At 37.9% G+C, this 17,451-nt stretch overlaps 1 protein-coding gene across 1 annotated transcript; it reads right to left on the bottom strand.

Annotated features, from left to right (window-relative positions):
- Positions 1-10,531: 10,531 nt before the first annotated feature.
- Positions 10,532-14,261, bottom strand: LOC143586218 (protein TIC 62, chloroplastic-like). The gene is made up of 10 exons (XM_077067815.1): positions 14,043-14,261; positions 12,331-12,445; positions 12,169-12,241; positions 12,035-12,071; positions 11,778-11,954; positions 11,584-11,665; positions 11,382-11,454; positions 10,980-11,090; positions 10,748-10,900; positions 10,532-10,669 (listed from the first exon to the last, which is right to left on the bottom strand). The coding sequence occupies exons 1-10, from the start codon at positions 14,239-14,241 to the stop codon at positions 10,532-10,534; spliced, it is 1,158 nt and encodes a 385-aa protein (XP_076923930.1). The 5' UTR covers positions 14,242-14,261.
- Between the last annotated feature and the right edge of the window lie 3,190 nt (positions 14,262-17,451).

Below are 17,451 nucleotides of genomic sequence, written 5' to 3'. Positions count from 1 at the left end.
CCTATAGGTTTTTTCTTTAAACCTGGTTTGGCATATTAAGTTACCTCATATATTGAACTATGATATGGTATTGTGTCGTTAAATAATTTATACGGATATTGAACTCGAGACGTTTAGAAATTAAAAAAAAAACAAATTATTAATTAATTTTAAGACATTTGGATAATTATTAAGCTAAACATACAATATGTATCCAATAATCAAAATTTAAAAGATAAAAAGATTTGCAGGAATATTGAAGCTCTTTGGAGTTTCAGCATGAGCTGAATCATAACACTGTTTATATGATTATCATTGTATGCATTTCTTGATCTTGTATATTATTGGAATTTAGTGACCCGTCCTGATAAAATAAAAACTTCTCAGACGCTTGAATCGAAATACGACAATACTGGTAAAGTTAACAGGATATTCTTTAATCTTGTTTTACCAATTACCACTCTAGTAACATATTATGAAATATATAAGTAGGAGTAGTGAGTAAGTTTGAGAAAGAAATGATCCATAAATGTATGTGCATCATATACCGATTTCAAGATTACAATTTAAAAAAATGGGGCGAAATTCGGTTGTTTGTCTAATAATGCCTCTTAAGTTCGTTTACATTCCGGATCTACTATACATATTTATATACTTTTCACATTCCCTTGCATCGATTTCCATCATTAAAATGTGCACTGAAAGAAATATGAATTAGCGTTTATTTAGGAGCGGAAGGAGTAGGCGAGCTTGGAGGCTTCAAGTTTTCATACCTACAACACGAATAAAGTAAAACAATATCATTAGTTCTAATACAGATAATAATTTGATAACATAGATGAACGAAACATACATGGGGTACGGTGAAAGTGGCCTTGGTTTCACTGTCGTGTGATCTGTGGTGTCTTCGGGTGTGGAAGCAATAGGAGACCCGTTGTCTACAATGGAAGTTGGTGGCGGTGATACTGATGGTTTACTTGGACTTGGTGATGAAGGAGGCTTCAGATTTTCATATCTAAAAGACAAAAGTACCCCTAGTTATTACGTTCATGTATGTTCTTGAACGTTCTTTTACGTTCGCTCATATAATGTATTAATGTTCGTTCGTTCACGTTCATTTATGTCCGTTGGTTTATGTATTTATTTATGTTTTTTAGGTCCGTTATAATTTAGTCTTGTTTTATAAAATTAAAACATTACTCATTACAATTTAGTTTAATTTTAGCAAATTTTTAAGCCTAACATATCGATGTTCGTGTTTCCCTTTAATTGGTGCTATCTTATAGTTCTATTTGTTCATCTATGTTCATTCATTTACTTTCGTGAACCGTTCTTTTATATTAACGAACGGACGTAAATGGACACGTACACACTCGTTTTCTTAACGAACGAACACAAACAAGAAAACCCTTTCATTTAATTATTCGTGTCCGATCACTTATTTGGTTAAAGTTAAATAAACGAACATGAACATGCTCCATTTGTGATCGTTCGGTTCATTTAACCCGACCCGTTTACATGTGTACTCGCCCACACGTTTTACCACCTCTACTAGAAAATAAGAATCAAGCAGAAATAGATTGACTTACGCAGTATAAGGAGAGAGAGGTCTGGGTTTGGGCAATTCTGCAGCCACCGGTGGAGGTTCGGTAGTAAATGTAAATGTAATTGTTTCCGCTTGTGTGCTAGTTTGAGGAACAGTGGGAGGAGCTGATCCTGCTTCAACCACCGCTTTACTGCCGCCAGGTGGCGATGGAGTCGGTGATGAAGGGGGCCTCAAACCTTCATAGCTGTCACAGTAATATTAACAATAAGAATTTAAAGGTAGCAGCTCCTTTGAGTTCAAAAAATAAAAAAAATAATAAAAAAATCATAACTCAAAATATAAATAAAAATTAAAAAAACTAAAATGTTTCCTTCGTCTTTCGAGTTAAAAAAAAAACCCTCCGAAAAAGACATAATGTCGAGAAAAAATACACAATGATGAAAATAAACAAAAAACACAATGATAAATAAAAAAAGACACAACAGAGCGCAAAACATATCACAATACCGAGCAAGATATAACGCAATGTTGAGTAATATAACACAATATCAAGAAAAAAAGACAATCAATGACGAAAATAAACAAAAAACACAATGATAAACAAAAAGACACAATGATTTTTTCCTCAACATTTTTGTTTTTTTACCTTTTATTTTGAGTTATGATTTTTTTATTAATTTTTTACGGTTTTTTTTTCCGACCACAAATCCTTCTCGTTTTTGTTCTCCTTTGTAGAATAACCTGACCCTCATTTTGGGTTGCGATTTATGCAAACGCGTCAAAACAAAAACAAATTAGAGCAATAGGATTAATTGTTCAAGTACTTAATATTTTGTTTCACTCATTTAACTATCTAGTTTTCTTCAACAACGCCTGAAAACTATTGGAAGCTATAGTATTTAGGGTTTTAGTATCGAGTCCACGGGCCGGCTTATTTCTATATATTGTAATCCTCTATTGAACATAATGCAATCAGTCTTTTGCCATGTTACACGGTATCAGAGCCAACCGTGGACTCGAAATTTAGGTTCCAGTAATAAACAACCTTTTAGATACAAAGATTTACATTATTACTATAATAAATACTGTTTTGTTATCATAAGTTAACCAATGCACTAAATACTTATATATATTCTATTGAAAAATGGACAAGAAATTGTTTTATCAATGAGATTTGATGGACAAATATTGCCAATATGTCATAGTTAACACGGTATTGTAGGAACTTGGTCGACGTTAATAATGTAAAGTAAGAAGAGATATGGTATAAACTTGTGATTTCATTAACAAACTTTGGAGATAGAGAAGAGAAATCTTAGGAGCTAAATTAGCAATACAATAATTATAGATATTGACTTGACTAATATATTCAAACTAACTTAAATACAATTAGCATAATCAATGGGATATTACTCAACATATTACTTAACATGCCCCCGCAAGATGGACGTTCCCGAGATAAGACCAATCTTGGATATGAGTAAGTTAAACCGCGGTCTGAGAAGAGGCTTTGTGAGAACATCAGCTAGTTGGTCATCGCCTGAAATGTGTGTCACCCGTAGTAAACCTGCTTGAACCTTTTCTCTGACAAAATGGAAGTCTAAAGCCAAGTGTTTCATGCGTGAGTAGAAAACGGGATTTGCAGAATATGTGGTAGCACTAAGGTTGTCACAATATATGACTGGTGTGTTCGGTAAGTTAAAAAACCAAGTTCAGTGAGAAGAGACTGTATCCAGTGAATTTCGGTTGTTGTTGAAGCAATAGCACGAAATTCAGCTTCTGTGGAACTTCTAGCGAGTGTACTTTGTCGTTTAGAGCTCCAAGAGATCGGGTTGGATCCTAGATAAACCATGTATCCCGTAGTACTTCGGTAGTTATCTTTATCACCGGCCCAATCGGCATCCGTGAAGGCGTGCAGATTAAGTGGTGAGTTGTTTCTGATAAGTAAGCAATGATAGATGGTACCGTGAAGATACCGTAGAAACCTTTTGAGGGCAGCCCAGTGATATGTTGTTGGTGCATGCATAAACTGAGACAAACGATTTACCGTGAATGACACCTCCGGTCGTGTGAGGGATAAATATTGAAGTGCTCCCACAAGTGTACGGTATTCGGTAGGACTTTTATGAGGGTTGCCTCCATGTACGGTTAGAGGTTCGAACTTCGTTATGGGTGTGGTAGCGGGTTTACAATCACTCATATTGGCTCGGGAGAGGAGGTCATGGATATATTTCTTTTGAGAAAGGAGAAATCCTTTAGGATGGGGTATGACTTCAATGCCTAGGAAATAAGATAGGTTTCCTAGATCTTTAAGAGAGAATTTTGTAGCTAAGAGGTGAATAAATTGAGTAAGAATGGGTGGAGAGGGACCTGTGATAATTATATCATCAACATAGACAAGGACGTATATAGGGGAGGATGTAGTGGTGAGAATGAATAGAGATGAATCGGAGATGGTTGGTTTGAAGCCTTGGGCAATGAGGTATGTTTTGAGTTCATCATACCAAGCCCGGGATGCCTGACGAAGCCCGTAAAGAGCCTTGTTTAGTTTACAAACGTAATTTGGGAAAGACGGGTTGACAAAACCTGGTGGTTGTGACATGTAGACATCTTCATTTAGTGTTCCTTGTAAAAAGGCATTATTAATGTCCAATTGACGAAGTGACCAGTTTTGTGAGATGGCAAGAGAGAGTATGAGGCAGAGTGTGGCGGGTTTTACGACGGGACTGAAGGTTTTGACATAGTCGATGCCCGGCCGTTGGTGGAAACCTTTAGCAACTAAGCGCGCTTTTAGGCATTCAACTGAACCGTCCGGATTATATTTTGTTCGATAGACCCATTTACACCCGACGAGGTTAGGTGCTTGTGTGGAAGGTACAAGGGTCCATGTTTTGTTACGTTCCAACGCATCGAATTCCTCTTGCATGGCTCGTCGCCAAGAGGGGTGTTTTAAAGCATGACTTATTGTGGGTGGTTCTGTAGGAGAAGAGGTAGATGTGGCGAATAATAGGTAGTCAGAGTTGTGATATTTGGGATTCGGTTTGCGGTTGTTTCGAGTAGTTGGTTTTGTAGGAATAGTGGAGGATTCTGTAGTAGTTGGTGTTTGTGAAGGAATGGGATCAGTATGTGGTGATGATTCAGGTAGGGATGGGGTGGGGTTGTCAACAGTATTTGTAGGTGGAGTTGGGGAAGTTTGGGCAGTAACATTATTTGGAGTTTGGTTTGTAGAGTTAGGTTGGGGTATTTGAGTAATGGAGTTCGTTTGTTGGGTGGTGGGTTGTATTGGGTTGATGGGTAGAAATATGGTGGCCCAGTTTTTAGAGGTGAAGGAATTGTCTCTTGTGGAATTTGTTAGTTTTTCATACGGAAAGTCACTTTCTAGAAAAACAATGTGTCTAGAGGAATATGTTTTGGAGGTGAGAGGATCAAAGGCATAATATGCACTTTGGGTAGGAGAGTATCCAACAAATATACATGGTTTAGATCGGGGATGGAGCTTATGCGGAGAGTATGGACGAATCCATGGGTAACATAACCAGCCAAAGCTACGTAGCTTGGTGTAGTTTGGTTGTTTCTGGAATAGTTGATAAAAAGGAGAAGAATTTTCTAAGGTAGGTGTTGGGAGTCTATTTATAAGATAAGCGGCGGTGGTGAAAGCAAAAGGCCAAAAGGTGACCGGTAATTTAGCATGAGAAAGAAGGGCTAATCCGGTTTCAACAATGTGACGATGCCGCCGTTCGGCATAGCCATTGTGTTCCGGGGTATGAGGTGGGGAGGTGAGGTGGGATATGCCATAAGAATTGAAATGAGGTGTGAGTTTTATATATTCTCCTCCATTGTCGGAAAAGAATTGTTTAATTTTTCGTTGGAAATAGTTTTCAACGAGTTTTTGAAATCGAATAAAGATAGAAAGTGAATCGGATTTTCTTTTTAATATAATATTTGTAGTTATTTATGGATTCAATTGGTGAACACCATACATCGGAAAAAATTAAATCAAGTGGAGCATTTGATGTTAAAGAAGTGTTGGAAAAAGGTAATGGGTGACTTTTATTGGTATGGCAAGCATACAATATTTGTAGTTATTTATGGATTCAATTGGTGAACACCATACATCGGAAAAAATTAAATCAAGTGGAGCATTTGATGTTAAAGAAGTGTTGGAAAAAGGTAATGGGTGACTTTTATTGGTATGGCAAGCATTACAATTATCATGGAAGTTTGAATTAAAGGAAATAAACGATGACAATAAATTGAAAATTTTATTGTTGGGATGACCAAGCCGATGATGCCAAGTCGTGGTGGTGGTTTGTTGCATGGAGTAGACTGATGGTTTGAGAGGACATCTCAGCTCATACATTCCGTTGATCGCCGAGCCCTGGAGTAGCGGGGTTTGTGAATCCCGATCCTTAATGACAAAAACGAAAGAGTAAAATTGGACTAGAAGATTATTATCAATGCAAAGTCGTGATATTGAAATAATGTTGCGGGATATGGATGGAACGCAAAGGACGTTTTTAAGAATAAATGAGGTGTGTGATGTGTTAATGATAATTGAACCAATATGAGTTATAGGTAAACACGAACCGTCACCGATAATGAGTTCTTCAGTTCCATCGTACGGAACATGGAGAGATAGGTTGTTAAGGTCATTTGTAACATGGTGAGAGGCTCCGGAGTCGAACAACCAGTTGGTAGCGGGGGTTGCAGATGTGTTCATCATGTTGACTTGGGCTCCTTTGACCTGAGAGTTGTGATTGTAAGATGGTACGACAACATTAGGGTTTACCTGTTTGAATATGGGGCAGTTTGCAAGCGAGTGACCACGTTCATGGCACCATTGACATTTTCCGAGGAACGGGCGTGCACCAGTAGATGGATTGTGGTTTAGCCCGTTAGGCATTGGAAGTAGTCCAGCTGATGATGAACCATGAAACTGACGGGATGTGGCGGGTTGGCGTGAATTATTCCAAGACTTATTTCCCTTATTTTGAACATGGAAAACCGATGCGGGTTTGAAGAGGTAGGTCCCAGCAGAGCCCAGTTGGACCCGCAGGACTCACCTTGAAGAGAGACGTCTGCGCAGAAACCAACTGGATCCGCAGGACCCACCATGCTCAGAGACGTGACGTCCTTACGCGCAGTACGCTAGCTGTTCCCGCAGGAAAAGCCTCCCAATGGTGAAGTACTCCGCCTGTCCCCGCAGCTGCGGATACAAGCCATCAGGGAAGGCTACCCGCACTGATAGCAAGGCTACACGCACAAGGCACTAACTCTTGCTACTTCAGTAGTCACCTGAAGGAATGAGCAAGGCGGGAATACTCCCGCCTAAATGAGCCAGTCCGTATGCTTCTGGAAGATCTTTTGTACTATACCTACCAAGGTATGGGCAAAACAGATGATCTGGCCAGACGCCCATGAACCAATCATAGGGTGACAGCTCACCGACAACAGTACGAGGAGGTCCACCCTCTAGTACTGTTTGTCACTATTAGCCGCTGCCTACTCACCAACCCTTACTGTGGGACGTGCGCAGCCTACAGTTGGTGGAACAGTGCATAGCCGGCAGTAAAGGAACAGTATACAGCCGACCTTGTCACTGTCGGCCGCAGCCTATCCACCAACCAGCATGGCTTGTGCGTAGCCCACTGTTGGTAGAACATGAATACTATTCAGCCGGCTGTACCTTCTAGGAAACATACCTTCGGCTATAAATACTCCAACACCTTGGAATGGTAAGGACATCATCTGATATCTCGTTATCTAGCAATCTCTTAATATACACTTATATTCAGAGCAATCTATCGAGCCGGGGGTCTCACCGGAAGCAGCCTCTCTATCCCTATGGGATAGAGGTAAGGCTGTCTACATCTTACCCTCCTCAGACCCTACCATAGCATTGCTATTGGTGGGATATACTGAGTACGATGATGATGATGATGATATTCAGAGCAATCTAGTCTGATTCTCACGCCGGAGGGTGGTCACAAGGAGGAACCCCCCCCCCCCTTCTCAGTGACGAGCTTACGGTGTCTGTTTTGCAGGTCACCTGAAGAACAATCTTCTCTGCTGGACCTCATCCTCGTGGGAAACATTACTTAACCCCCAGATTATCTGTAATCTGCCCCGGGTCACTTAGTGTTTCTTCAGGGTTGATGGATCCCACTGTTGACAGTTTGTTGTGCAAGAGTAAGCTCATGGTTAATGAATTTTCGTGCAATTCATGGAAGGAAATAGGGTTGTCTCGGGCATGTACGGAGTCAAGGACTGATTTATAGGAGACTTGATCAAGGCCATTTAAGACCACATCATTCACATCCTCCTGGTCCATCTTTTTGCCAAGAATGGCTAGTTCATCGACAACAGTTTTGATGGTTTGCATATATTCAGTGATTGATTGTGTTGGGGTTTTAGTGAATTGCTTCAAACGGTGTTGCAACTGTTTGATGTGTCCCCGTGATGGTGAGGCATAGGTGGCTGCCAAGATCTTCCAAGCTTCATGAGAAGAGGATGCATGAGTGATGAGAGGTATGATGGGTGGAGATAAGCTGCCAACAAGGGCTCCAAACAACAATCGATCCCGACGAAACCAATTGTTGTAGTCGGAGTGGGGTGCTGAAGAGCCGTCGGCTGCAACAGTAGGTGCTGGGGCTTTTAGCGCGCCATCAATGTATTTGTAAAAATCAAGGCCATGAAGGAACGCCTCGATTTGGGTTTGCCATCCCAAATAGTTGGTGGATGTGAGTTTGAGGGTGCTAGGAAAAGTGACAATGGTGAGGTCTTTTAGTTTGTTGTTTGTGAGAAGGGAATCCGACTGATTTTCTGACATGTTTTTGAGCGGAGAGGAAGAATGGGAATTGATTGGAGATTGGGATTTTGAACGGGGCTTTGATACCATGTAAAGTAAGAAGAGATATGGTATAAACTTATGATTTCATTAACAAACTTTGGAGATAGAGAAGAGAAATCTTAGGAGCTAAATTAGCAATACAATAATTATAGATATTGACTTGACTAATATATTCAAACTAACTTAAATACAATTAGCTTAATCAATGGGATATTACTTAACATATTACTTAACAAATAATAGGATGGTATTAGAAGTCAAATTTTGTTGTTAACTTAGGGGCCAAATTATATATATATATATATATATAAACTTGTTGACAATTGTAAAATGACAAAATGTCATTAAATTTAAAGCTAACATCAAATCTAGAGTTGTGTGAATGACAAACTTGCCTGTAAATCTACTCACAGAGAGTGACTTACGCGGTATAAGGAGAGAGAGGTCTGGGTTTCGGCAATTCTGCAGCCACTGGTGGAGGTTCGGTTGTAACAGTAACTGCTTCCACTTCTGTGCTAGTTTAGGAACAGAAGGGGGAGCTGATACTGCTTCAACGACCGCCTTACTTCCGCCAGGTGGCGATGGAGTCTGGATGAAGGGGGTCTCAAACCTTCATAACTGTCACAGTAATATTATCCATAGTAATATTATCCATAAGAATAAGAATTTAAAGGTAGCTTTTGTAAAATGGATAAGAAAGTGTTTTTGTGTCAATGATATTGACCATGTAGTAAAAGTGATCCTTTTTAGCATGAACGCGTTTTGACCCACTAATCAAGACAGTAACAATAGGGCTATAAACGAACCGAACGAACATGAACAAGGCCTTGTTCATGTTCGTTTATTAAGGAAATGAATGTGTTCACAAACGGTTCACGAACACAAATAAAATCAGCAGAGCCTAGAGATTGAGACCGATGTATTCATCAATGTGAATAATGAAAGCTTGTAAATGAATTGAACGAACACGAACAAGGGCATGCTCGTGTTCGTTCATGTAACTTTAAACAAGCACGAACATTTAATCGAACACATATTTATGTTCATGTTCGTTTATTTAAAAAATGAACATTTGTGTTCGTTTGTTCAAAATCCAAAATGAAAAAAGATTAACGAACATGAACATAAATGAACATATATGAACAAATGTAAATGAACACCTAAGTAGCACGGGAATGGGTACGGGACCAGGATACGTGGATGTTACGGGTACGAGAAACGGCAAAAATCAAAAATCCAAGATACGGGTACGGGAAGGGTATGGCAAAAAAATATATAAAAAAATACAAATATATTTAACAAATTACAAAATAGATATATATTGTTTAAGAACTGAGGGTTACAAATGAAATATAAAAACCTAGAGAGACTAGACTCGAGAAAAAACACCTTTTTTGTAAAAATTTAAAAGTTTTAGGGTCTAGATATAAACAAGTGAGAGATAAAGGAGTTAAATATTAAAAAAACTAAACTTGTTTAACCCTAAAACCTAAATCGTCGCCATTCAATTCACAAGTTATTCACCCAATCTTCTTCTTCCTGGAAAATCCGGCGGACAGGTGTAGCTCTGTTGACGAAATTCACCGCCGGAATTCGTTAAAGGGTCGCCGGAAATGTCCCCAAAGGCCCGGAAACGTTTTGGACCCGTCCCCGTTAATCGGATTCGTTTAGGAAACGTTTCCAACGCGTTTCGGCGGCGTTTCCATCCCCAATCCGTCCCCGGGACGGGGACTCAACCCTAATCGGCGTTTCCGTGCAACAGAGATGAACACAAACGAAGATAAAAGAAAACACTTAAATGAACACAAATTAACAAATATAAAACCTTTAAGTAGATAATTCATCCAGATAATATTTAATTATGTTCTATTAATACATAAACGAACATAAATAAATGAACATCAACTAACGTTCATGAACATAAATGAACAAACGAACCATGCGTTAATGTTCATTCGTTTATTAAATAAACGAAAATAAACGAACTTCCAGCCGAACGGTTCATGAACAGTTCACTAACGTTCGGTTTGTTTACAGGCCTAAGAACAAAGAGATAATGAACTTTATGGTGTCTAGATTATTATCTTGTCTTTCAAGCGAAAATTATTGGCATTTGAAGCATAAGAATAACTAAAGATTTTGCAAATCAATATGGCTTACGCGGTGTATGGAGAAAGTGGTCTTGTGGAAGCAATTTTTGACTCGGCTTGTGGTTCAGTGGCAACGCTCGAAGTCTCAATTATGGTGGTTTTAAGAACAGGTTCAGGTTCTTTGATAACTTCCGGCTCCGGTTCCTGATTATATGTAGAAATTATTGATATTATGGGGATGCAATATTTTAAAGTGTGAAGATGTAAACAAAGATTATGCACCTTAGGCTGGGAAGGTACGGGGCTTTGAGGTGGTATTTTTGTTAAGAGGTCACCCGTGGGGGTCAATGGTGCTGTTGTTTCGGCAACAACTTCAACTACTTTACAATACGAAAGATTGGGGTTTTTAGCCATAAATGCAAGGAGTTCTGCCACCTGATATTAATAATGATAGTCACATTTATTGACTTCTCATATCCTATAAATATGCAATAGATGTTTGATGGAAGAACACCTGTAAATTTGAAACTAGACCACCAAATAAAGTGTCTTCTAGAGAGAGGGTAAGATTATGTGTTTCCTTGAAGGAGTCTGTCGGACGCTCCATACCTCCAGGTCTCACTATCTGAAAAGCAAAAAAAAAATAAGTTTGCAAATGCCAGGTTATCCTGTAAGACATAGTTTGATGTACAGGTGGCAAAATGGGTGCATTGTGCAACGTGTAGTTAAAACTGGTAAGTTTGAGCATGCGTCAACACAGGTCGGGTTGACCCGGACCAAATTTTCCAGCTTGCAACTAATTATTATTATTATTATTATTATTGATCTTTTACAGTATAAGCCAATAACATAACCAAAATGACTCATCCATAAGTAAATGCGTCAAAATAGCCATCTCTTGTTTAATCTAACTCACAGTGTAAGGAATCCCGCTTGCAAGTAGTGCTTCTTCAGCCTTTCTTTTCCAACATAGAACTCCCCAAAACAAACTCCAAACAGAAAAATAAAAAATCAGTGTAGGCATCATATCGATGCAGAAATTATGGTTACTAAAATAAACAATTGAAAGTGTTTATTATGGTCACAAACAGTCACATAATCAGGAAAACTGAACTCACTTCAATACAGCGGCAGGAAATCCAAATCTGTTTGTTCCCAAAGAAGTAACCAAAATAAAATGTTTCGCTTTTGCAGTAGCAGCTACATATATAAAGAAAATACTTCAGTTCATGCTTTATATTAGTAACCAATTTGCTTAAACTCGAGTAACATGCTTCATGCAAAAGATAAACGTATTTGAAACCTTAAGTACCTGCATCAATAAGGTTTTTAGTGGCTTGAAAGTCAATTCGGTAGGGCCCGGTAACATCAAATATCTCCTTCTCACTCGCGCCAATGGTACATATAACCGTTGAAGCATTGCCCAATGCAGGCTTAATTTGCTCTGGTTTCTCCAAATCACACTCCACAAGTTGAAGCTTCTCTATAGCTGGACTACAGAGTGGGCATATTTCCTTACATATTAACTAACAATAAAACTTCAAAATTATCATCAAAGTAAAATCTTACGCTGACTTCCGTCATCAAGCTTCATCTGCTGCACACTCTACAAATAATAACCATGGTTTTATACATTTGTTTATTTACAGTTTAAGAAAATAAAGAAGATTATTAATCTAATGAGTGTAAAGTGTTAGTCACACCTTCACCAAAGATTCTGCTCTTTGAGTGCTTCGTACACCAGCTCGGACATTAAATCCTAACTTCAAAAGTTCCCTGCACAAACCATCAGTTATGTAAAAGTTTTCAAAATCAAGTGCAAAAAGTTTGATGAGAGGTTATTGACATTGTAAATTGTATTCAACCTTACTGTGCGTGAACCAACTTTGCCGGTTGCTCCTGCAACGAATATGAGATTTTCATCTTTCTCACCGTCTTTCGTTTTCGTTTCAGCAGGCTGTAATCCAACTGTTGCTGCACCTTACATAAAACCATTAGATGATTGTTATTCAGACAGACTAAGAGGTGAAATGAAACACAAATCTTAAGAGGTGATTTCCCCCTTTATAGGGGCGCAAACGAGCCGAGCTGCTCGTGAGCTACTCGAGATTGGCTCATTAAAATCTCGAACCGAGCTGAGTTTAAACGAGCCCGAGCTTTTATTGAGGCTCATTTAATAAACGAACTCGAGCCCGAGCTTTTACTGAGGCTCATTTAATAAACGAGCCCGAGCTTTTACTGAGGCTCATTTAATAAACGAGCTATAAATTAATATGTAAATAACTAGAAAAACATAGATAAAACAATTAAATAAGTAATAAATTACAAACGAGCTGAGCTAACTACTCCCGAGCTAAGAATGAGCTTTAGAGATAGAGCTCTAAGCGAGCTAAGCTTGAGCTCTCTTAAGTTAAACGAGCCTAGCTCGAGCGCTTTTAAGTTGAAACCAGCCGAGCTCAAGCACTTTTAAGTTAAAACAAGCTGAGCTCAAACTCGAGCCTTAACGAGCTCGGGCTCGGCTCCGCTCGTTTACACTCCTACTTCGCTAGCTATTGATTACTACTAAACCTAATGATTCCTTGTCAATTTCTATACTGTTACCTAATGATTCAGAATCAAGAGCATCATACTCTATGGTTAACAATATCCTATCAGGGAACAATTACACACCCAAATTACCTAAACAAACGCTCAAACACTAAAATCAAATCCCAAAAACCTTCACACGGATCAAATTACGTCAATCACAAAACCTAAACCACAAATTCAACCCGTAAAATTGAACAAATCACATTGCAAAATTGAACAAAAATAAACAATTACAAACCTAATTACATAAATTAACCTCAACTCATTAATCAAACCGAATTATGTCAAAGCATCAATCACAACGAGTTAACTACAAATTCAACCTACAACATATCAAAATCAACAAATCACATTACAAAATCAAACCAAAACAAACAGCATTGACGTAAACCTAACTGCAATTATTGACTACTAAACCTAATGATTCCTTTTCAATTTCAATACTATTACCTAATGCTTCACAATCCAGAACATCATACTTTAGCTTAAAGAGGTGGAAAGGCTCGCGAGCCACTCGAATTTAGCGGAGCTTAAAGAGCTCATGCCTAAACTTAAGCTTGTCTAATAAACGACCTGAGGCTCAGCTTCAGTTATCGAGCTCGAGCCGGCTCGCAAGCTTAAACTAAGCCTATTATCTATATAATTTATATTTAATATATCAAATATATATATTTTTTTATAATAATAATTATTATTATATGAAAAATTATATATAAGAAAATAATTTATATTAATTATATTATATATAGAAGAATTTATTATTAAAATATATACAAAAAATAACTATAAATAATTAAATATAGGTAAAGTAATTAATAAATAATAAACAAAAATAAGCCGAGCTCAAGCCTAGACTCTGATCAAATTCGGTCAATCGCAAAAGGTAAACTACAAATTCAACAAATCACATTACAAAATCAAACCAAAGCAATCAGCATTGACGTAATAATAATAATAATAATAATAATAATAATAATAATAATAATACCTGATGACGCCTGAGCGTTAAACCGAACAGGTTTAAACCTAACGTCATTCGAATTCGATCGAACAACTCTCTTCGTACGGAACGATCCGATTAACTGACGGTAACACACAAGCTGACGGTTATCAACTGAGCCTTTAGTAGTAGAAGTAGTAGTAGGTATGCTACTGACAACCGGCGAGTGAATTGACCGGAGCTCCATTAACGAACAGAATTGGTTACAGATTGTGGCTGTGTGTGATATATATTATTATGATATTTAGTGTATGGTCAGTTTACACAGCAGCATGCAGTTGTGGCATCTCTTGTGTTACATCTGGATAGGGTGGGCCCCACGGAATCACACACACGGACACGGTGGTGGGTTAAAGTTAAAACGGGTCGAATCAGTCAGGTAATTGGACCTAACATGGGTATCAGTGGGTTTGAGTCTTTTGACTGCCATGTATCATTTAAGTGGGTTGGGCTAGATATGCACAAGTCGGGTTTGTCTAATACTCGGTTTCGGGGTTTTTCTAATATCCGGCTCGGGGTATAGAACCGGGTTCGGGTCAGGTATAGAGCCGGGTGGTATTTGAATACATTAGTTTCAGGTTGAAAAAAACCCTATTTTTGTGGGTTTTTCAGGTATAGATTGAGTTTTTTGGAGGAGCTACATTTTTTTGGGTTATATTTTGGGGTTTTTCAGGTAATTTCGGGTGCCGATCGAGTATTTGAAAAACCTGGTCTTGGATATTGGAAAAACCTAGTTTGGGGTATGGAACTTGTTCCGGTTTTCAGGTATTGCCGGGTTTGGTATTGAAATGCATACCCTATCTATATCATATGGGTAGTGTCGGGTATTAAAACCCCGGGTATAAAAAAACCCGGCTTCCAGTTTTTTTTTTCGGTCTGGTTCCGAGTTCTAGTTTTTTGTGCACCTCTAGGTTGGGCCACAGCTTATGGCAGGCCTATTTCAATTTTATATCCCTTTTAGGCTTGTAAATGAACAAAACATTCAGTAAAATGTTCATAAAACATTCGACAGGAAGTTCCTTTATGTTTATTCTTTTAACAAACAAATGAACATGAAGGAAAAGTTTATGCTCGTTTAATTAAACGAATGAACGAACATAAACACATGTTTCGTTCATTTATTTATGTTCATTCATTTATTTTCATTTATGTTCTTTCAAATACTTAATGTTTAATATCTGTCAATTTGTTTTAATTTAAATGTGTTTATTTATGTTTGTTTATCTTTGTTCAGTCATGTTCATGTATGTTTGAAACCATTCGTCTAGATTTTAAATAAACGAATATGGACATGTTCATTGTTTTAAACCAATGGACATGAACACAAGTATCTGTTCAATTAACTATTCGTGTTCGTTTAAAGTTTAATTAATGAACACAAACATGCCCTTGTTTCTTACGTTTATTTCACGAAAATTCTCGAATTTTCACGATTCACATATCGTAGGCACTTACGATATCATACAAGTAAAATACTTCAAAAAAAAGTTTATTTTCACATATTATGGCAATTATAAGCTGGACGGTAACATAGGCCACCTTAGAAGAAAAAAGCACACGTTAAGCACATTATGTGATCAAGAGTTCAAGACCAAATGGATAGGCATTGATATTATGTTATCCAGAAAGTCAAAAGAAACAAAGTTCAAAGATGTTGAAAGTCAACTGTTATCAAGAAAATAAAAAGAGACAAAGTTATGAATCTTCAAGCAGTTTATATACCAAAATGCTCAAAATGACATACAATAGCATTTTATCGCTTAACTAACTCAATAAGATAAAAACCAATTTAAGTTGAAGAGAAGTGTTGAAAACATTTTGGGAGCTTCTATTAATCTCCTTTGATTATTGATCTTGTCATGGGTCTAAACCCATAGTCATCAAGGATTCAAGGTGCATGGGCCTCTCCCTAATTGTCACGGGTCTAAACCTACATGTAACTAATGTTTTGAAAACGGGGTTCGTATAGGCTGGTTAAACCGGTAATATCGGGTTTTATTCCGTAGGACGGTATTTTAACCTTGGTATTTATGGGTGTTTTGTTAGAACATCGAACCGACGGTGTTTTTCTTCTAAAATACCGGTTTAAACTGACAACCTGGTTTTCAGCGTAAGAGATTTTTGATATTTTGCAGCCCATACTTTTTACAAATTAGTTTTAACTTAGGGAACAAAACGAATATCAGTAAACTGAGAACGTGGATCGTAAACTCGATGGATACGACTCTTCAATATCATAAACCTATTGCACATTTTTACGTTTAAAAAAACTTTGTTTGAAAATTGAGTGCTTCTGTATTATTTTTTTAATTGTTTATTGGATTTTAATAATCCTTATCGAATAGTATTGGCCGATAATAATCCCTATTCATTTTATCGCCACTAGCGGTCCCAAATTCAAAAAAGTTGCCCCCTAATGCCCCCCCCCCCCCCCCCCCGGTTAATAAAGACTTCACAGCGTTATAATTTTTTCCGAATTTCAAACTAATTTTGAGGGCTTTTAATCAGAAGAAAGATACAAGCCAATTTATATAAAACTTCGCTCGAAACGATGATCCAAACGACTTGATATTGGTTAATTGTAAGTTCAAACACCTGAATTGAAGCATTGTTTCATCGTTTTGGAGCACCGTTTCGAACTAAGTTTTACATCAATCAACTCGACTCATATCCTCCTTCCGATCAAAAGCCCTAAAGCATTGGTTTGAATTCAGAAAAAAGTATAAGTCATTTTTAACAGGGACCATTGGAGGCCAACATTTTTTAATTTGGGACCTGTAAGGCCCCCTGACCCGGGTGCCCTACTTTTTTGCTGGTTGGATTTACTCATTCACATAATTCGTAAAATCAGAGTTAATTAAAACTTTTCGCGGAATTATAAGTCATTCATTCATTCATAACATAACCATCTTGTCTTGAACATCATAACATAAATCCATAAAACATAAAAAATTAAACGACACGGTGTCTTCTTCATAGCGATGCCAGTCTTCCTCTTATTGCCACGTGTCCTCATCAAGCAACTTGTCTCATTCTACTTGCCTGCGTGCATACTAAAAGTCAGCTACGCTGAGTGAGTTCTAGTTAATTAACGTACATTACATCCACTTACTTACCAATACCGTCCGAAGATACGTATTGATACTTACTCATTCGTCTATCATTCAATCATACATACATACATACATTCATACTAACAACATACCTCGGATACTATAAAGATCCGGTCCTCACTTACCTTGGATGTTATAAGGGTCCAGTGCCCTACATACCTCGGAATTATAAGGATCTGGTGTCCTTCATACCTTGGATCTCCTCAGAGTCCAGTCCCTACTTACCTTGGATATTATAAGGGTCCAGTGCCCTACATACCTCGGTTATTATTAGGGCCCGGTGC

This window comes from Bidens hawaiensis, unplaced genomic scaffold (assembly GCF_021521415.1).
Source record: "Bidens hawaiensis isolate Kalapana, Puna unplaced genomic scaffold, B.hawaiensis_p1.1 tig00034533_1, whole genome shotgun sequence".
In the NCBI taxonomy this organism is placed as follows: domain Eukaryota; kingdom Viridiplantae; phylum Streptophyta; class Magnoliopsida; order Asterales; family Asteraceae; genus Bidens; species Bidens hawaiensis.
The sequence above is the reverse complement of the archived record's forward strand: the minus strand, read 5'-3'. Positions and strand labels throughout refer to the sequence as shown.

Bases quoted from the DNA above. Each gene is read 5' to 3' on its own strand.
- LOC143586218 (XM_077067815.1), bottom strand. From the start codon at position 14,241: ATGGAGCTCCGGTCAATTCACTCGCCGGTTGTCAGTAGCATACCTACT. The intron at 11,091-11,381 runs GTGAGTTAGATT...TTTGCTTTTCAG, and splicing joins CAAGCGGGATTCCTTACACT to ATAGTGAGACCTGGAGGTAT. The intron at 10,670-10,747 runs GTGCATAATCTT...ACATATAATCAG, and splicing joins CCGTACCTTCCCAGCCTAAG to GAACCGGAGCCGGAAGTTAT.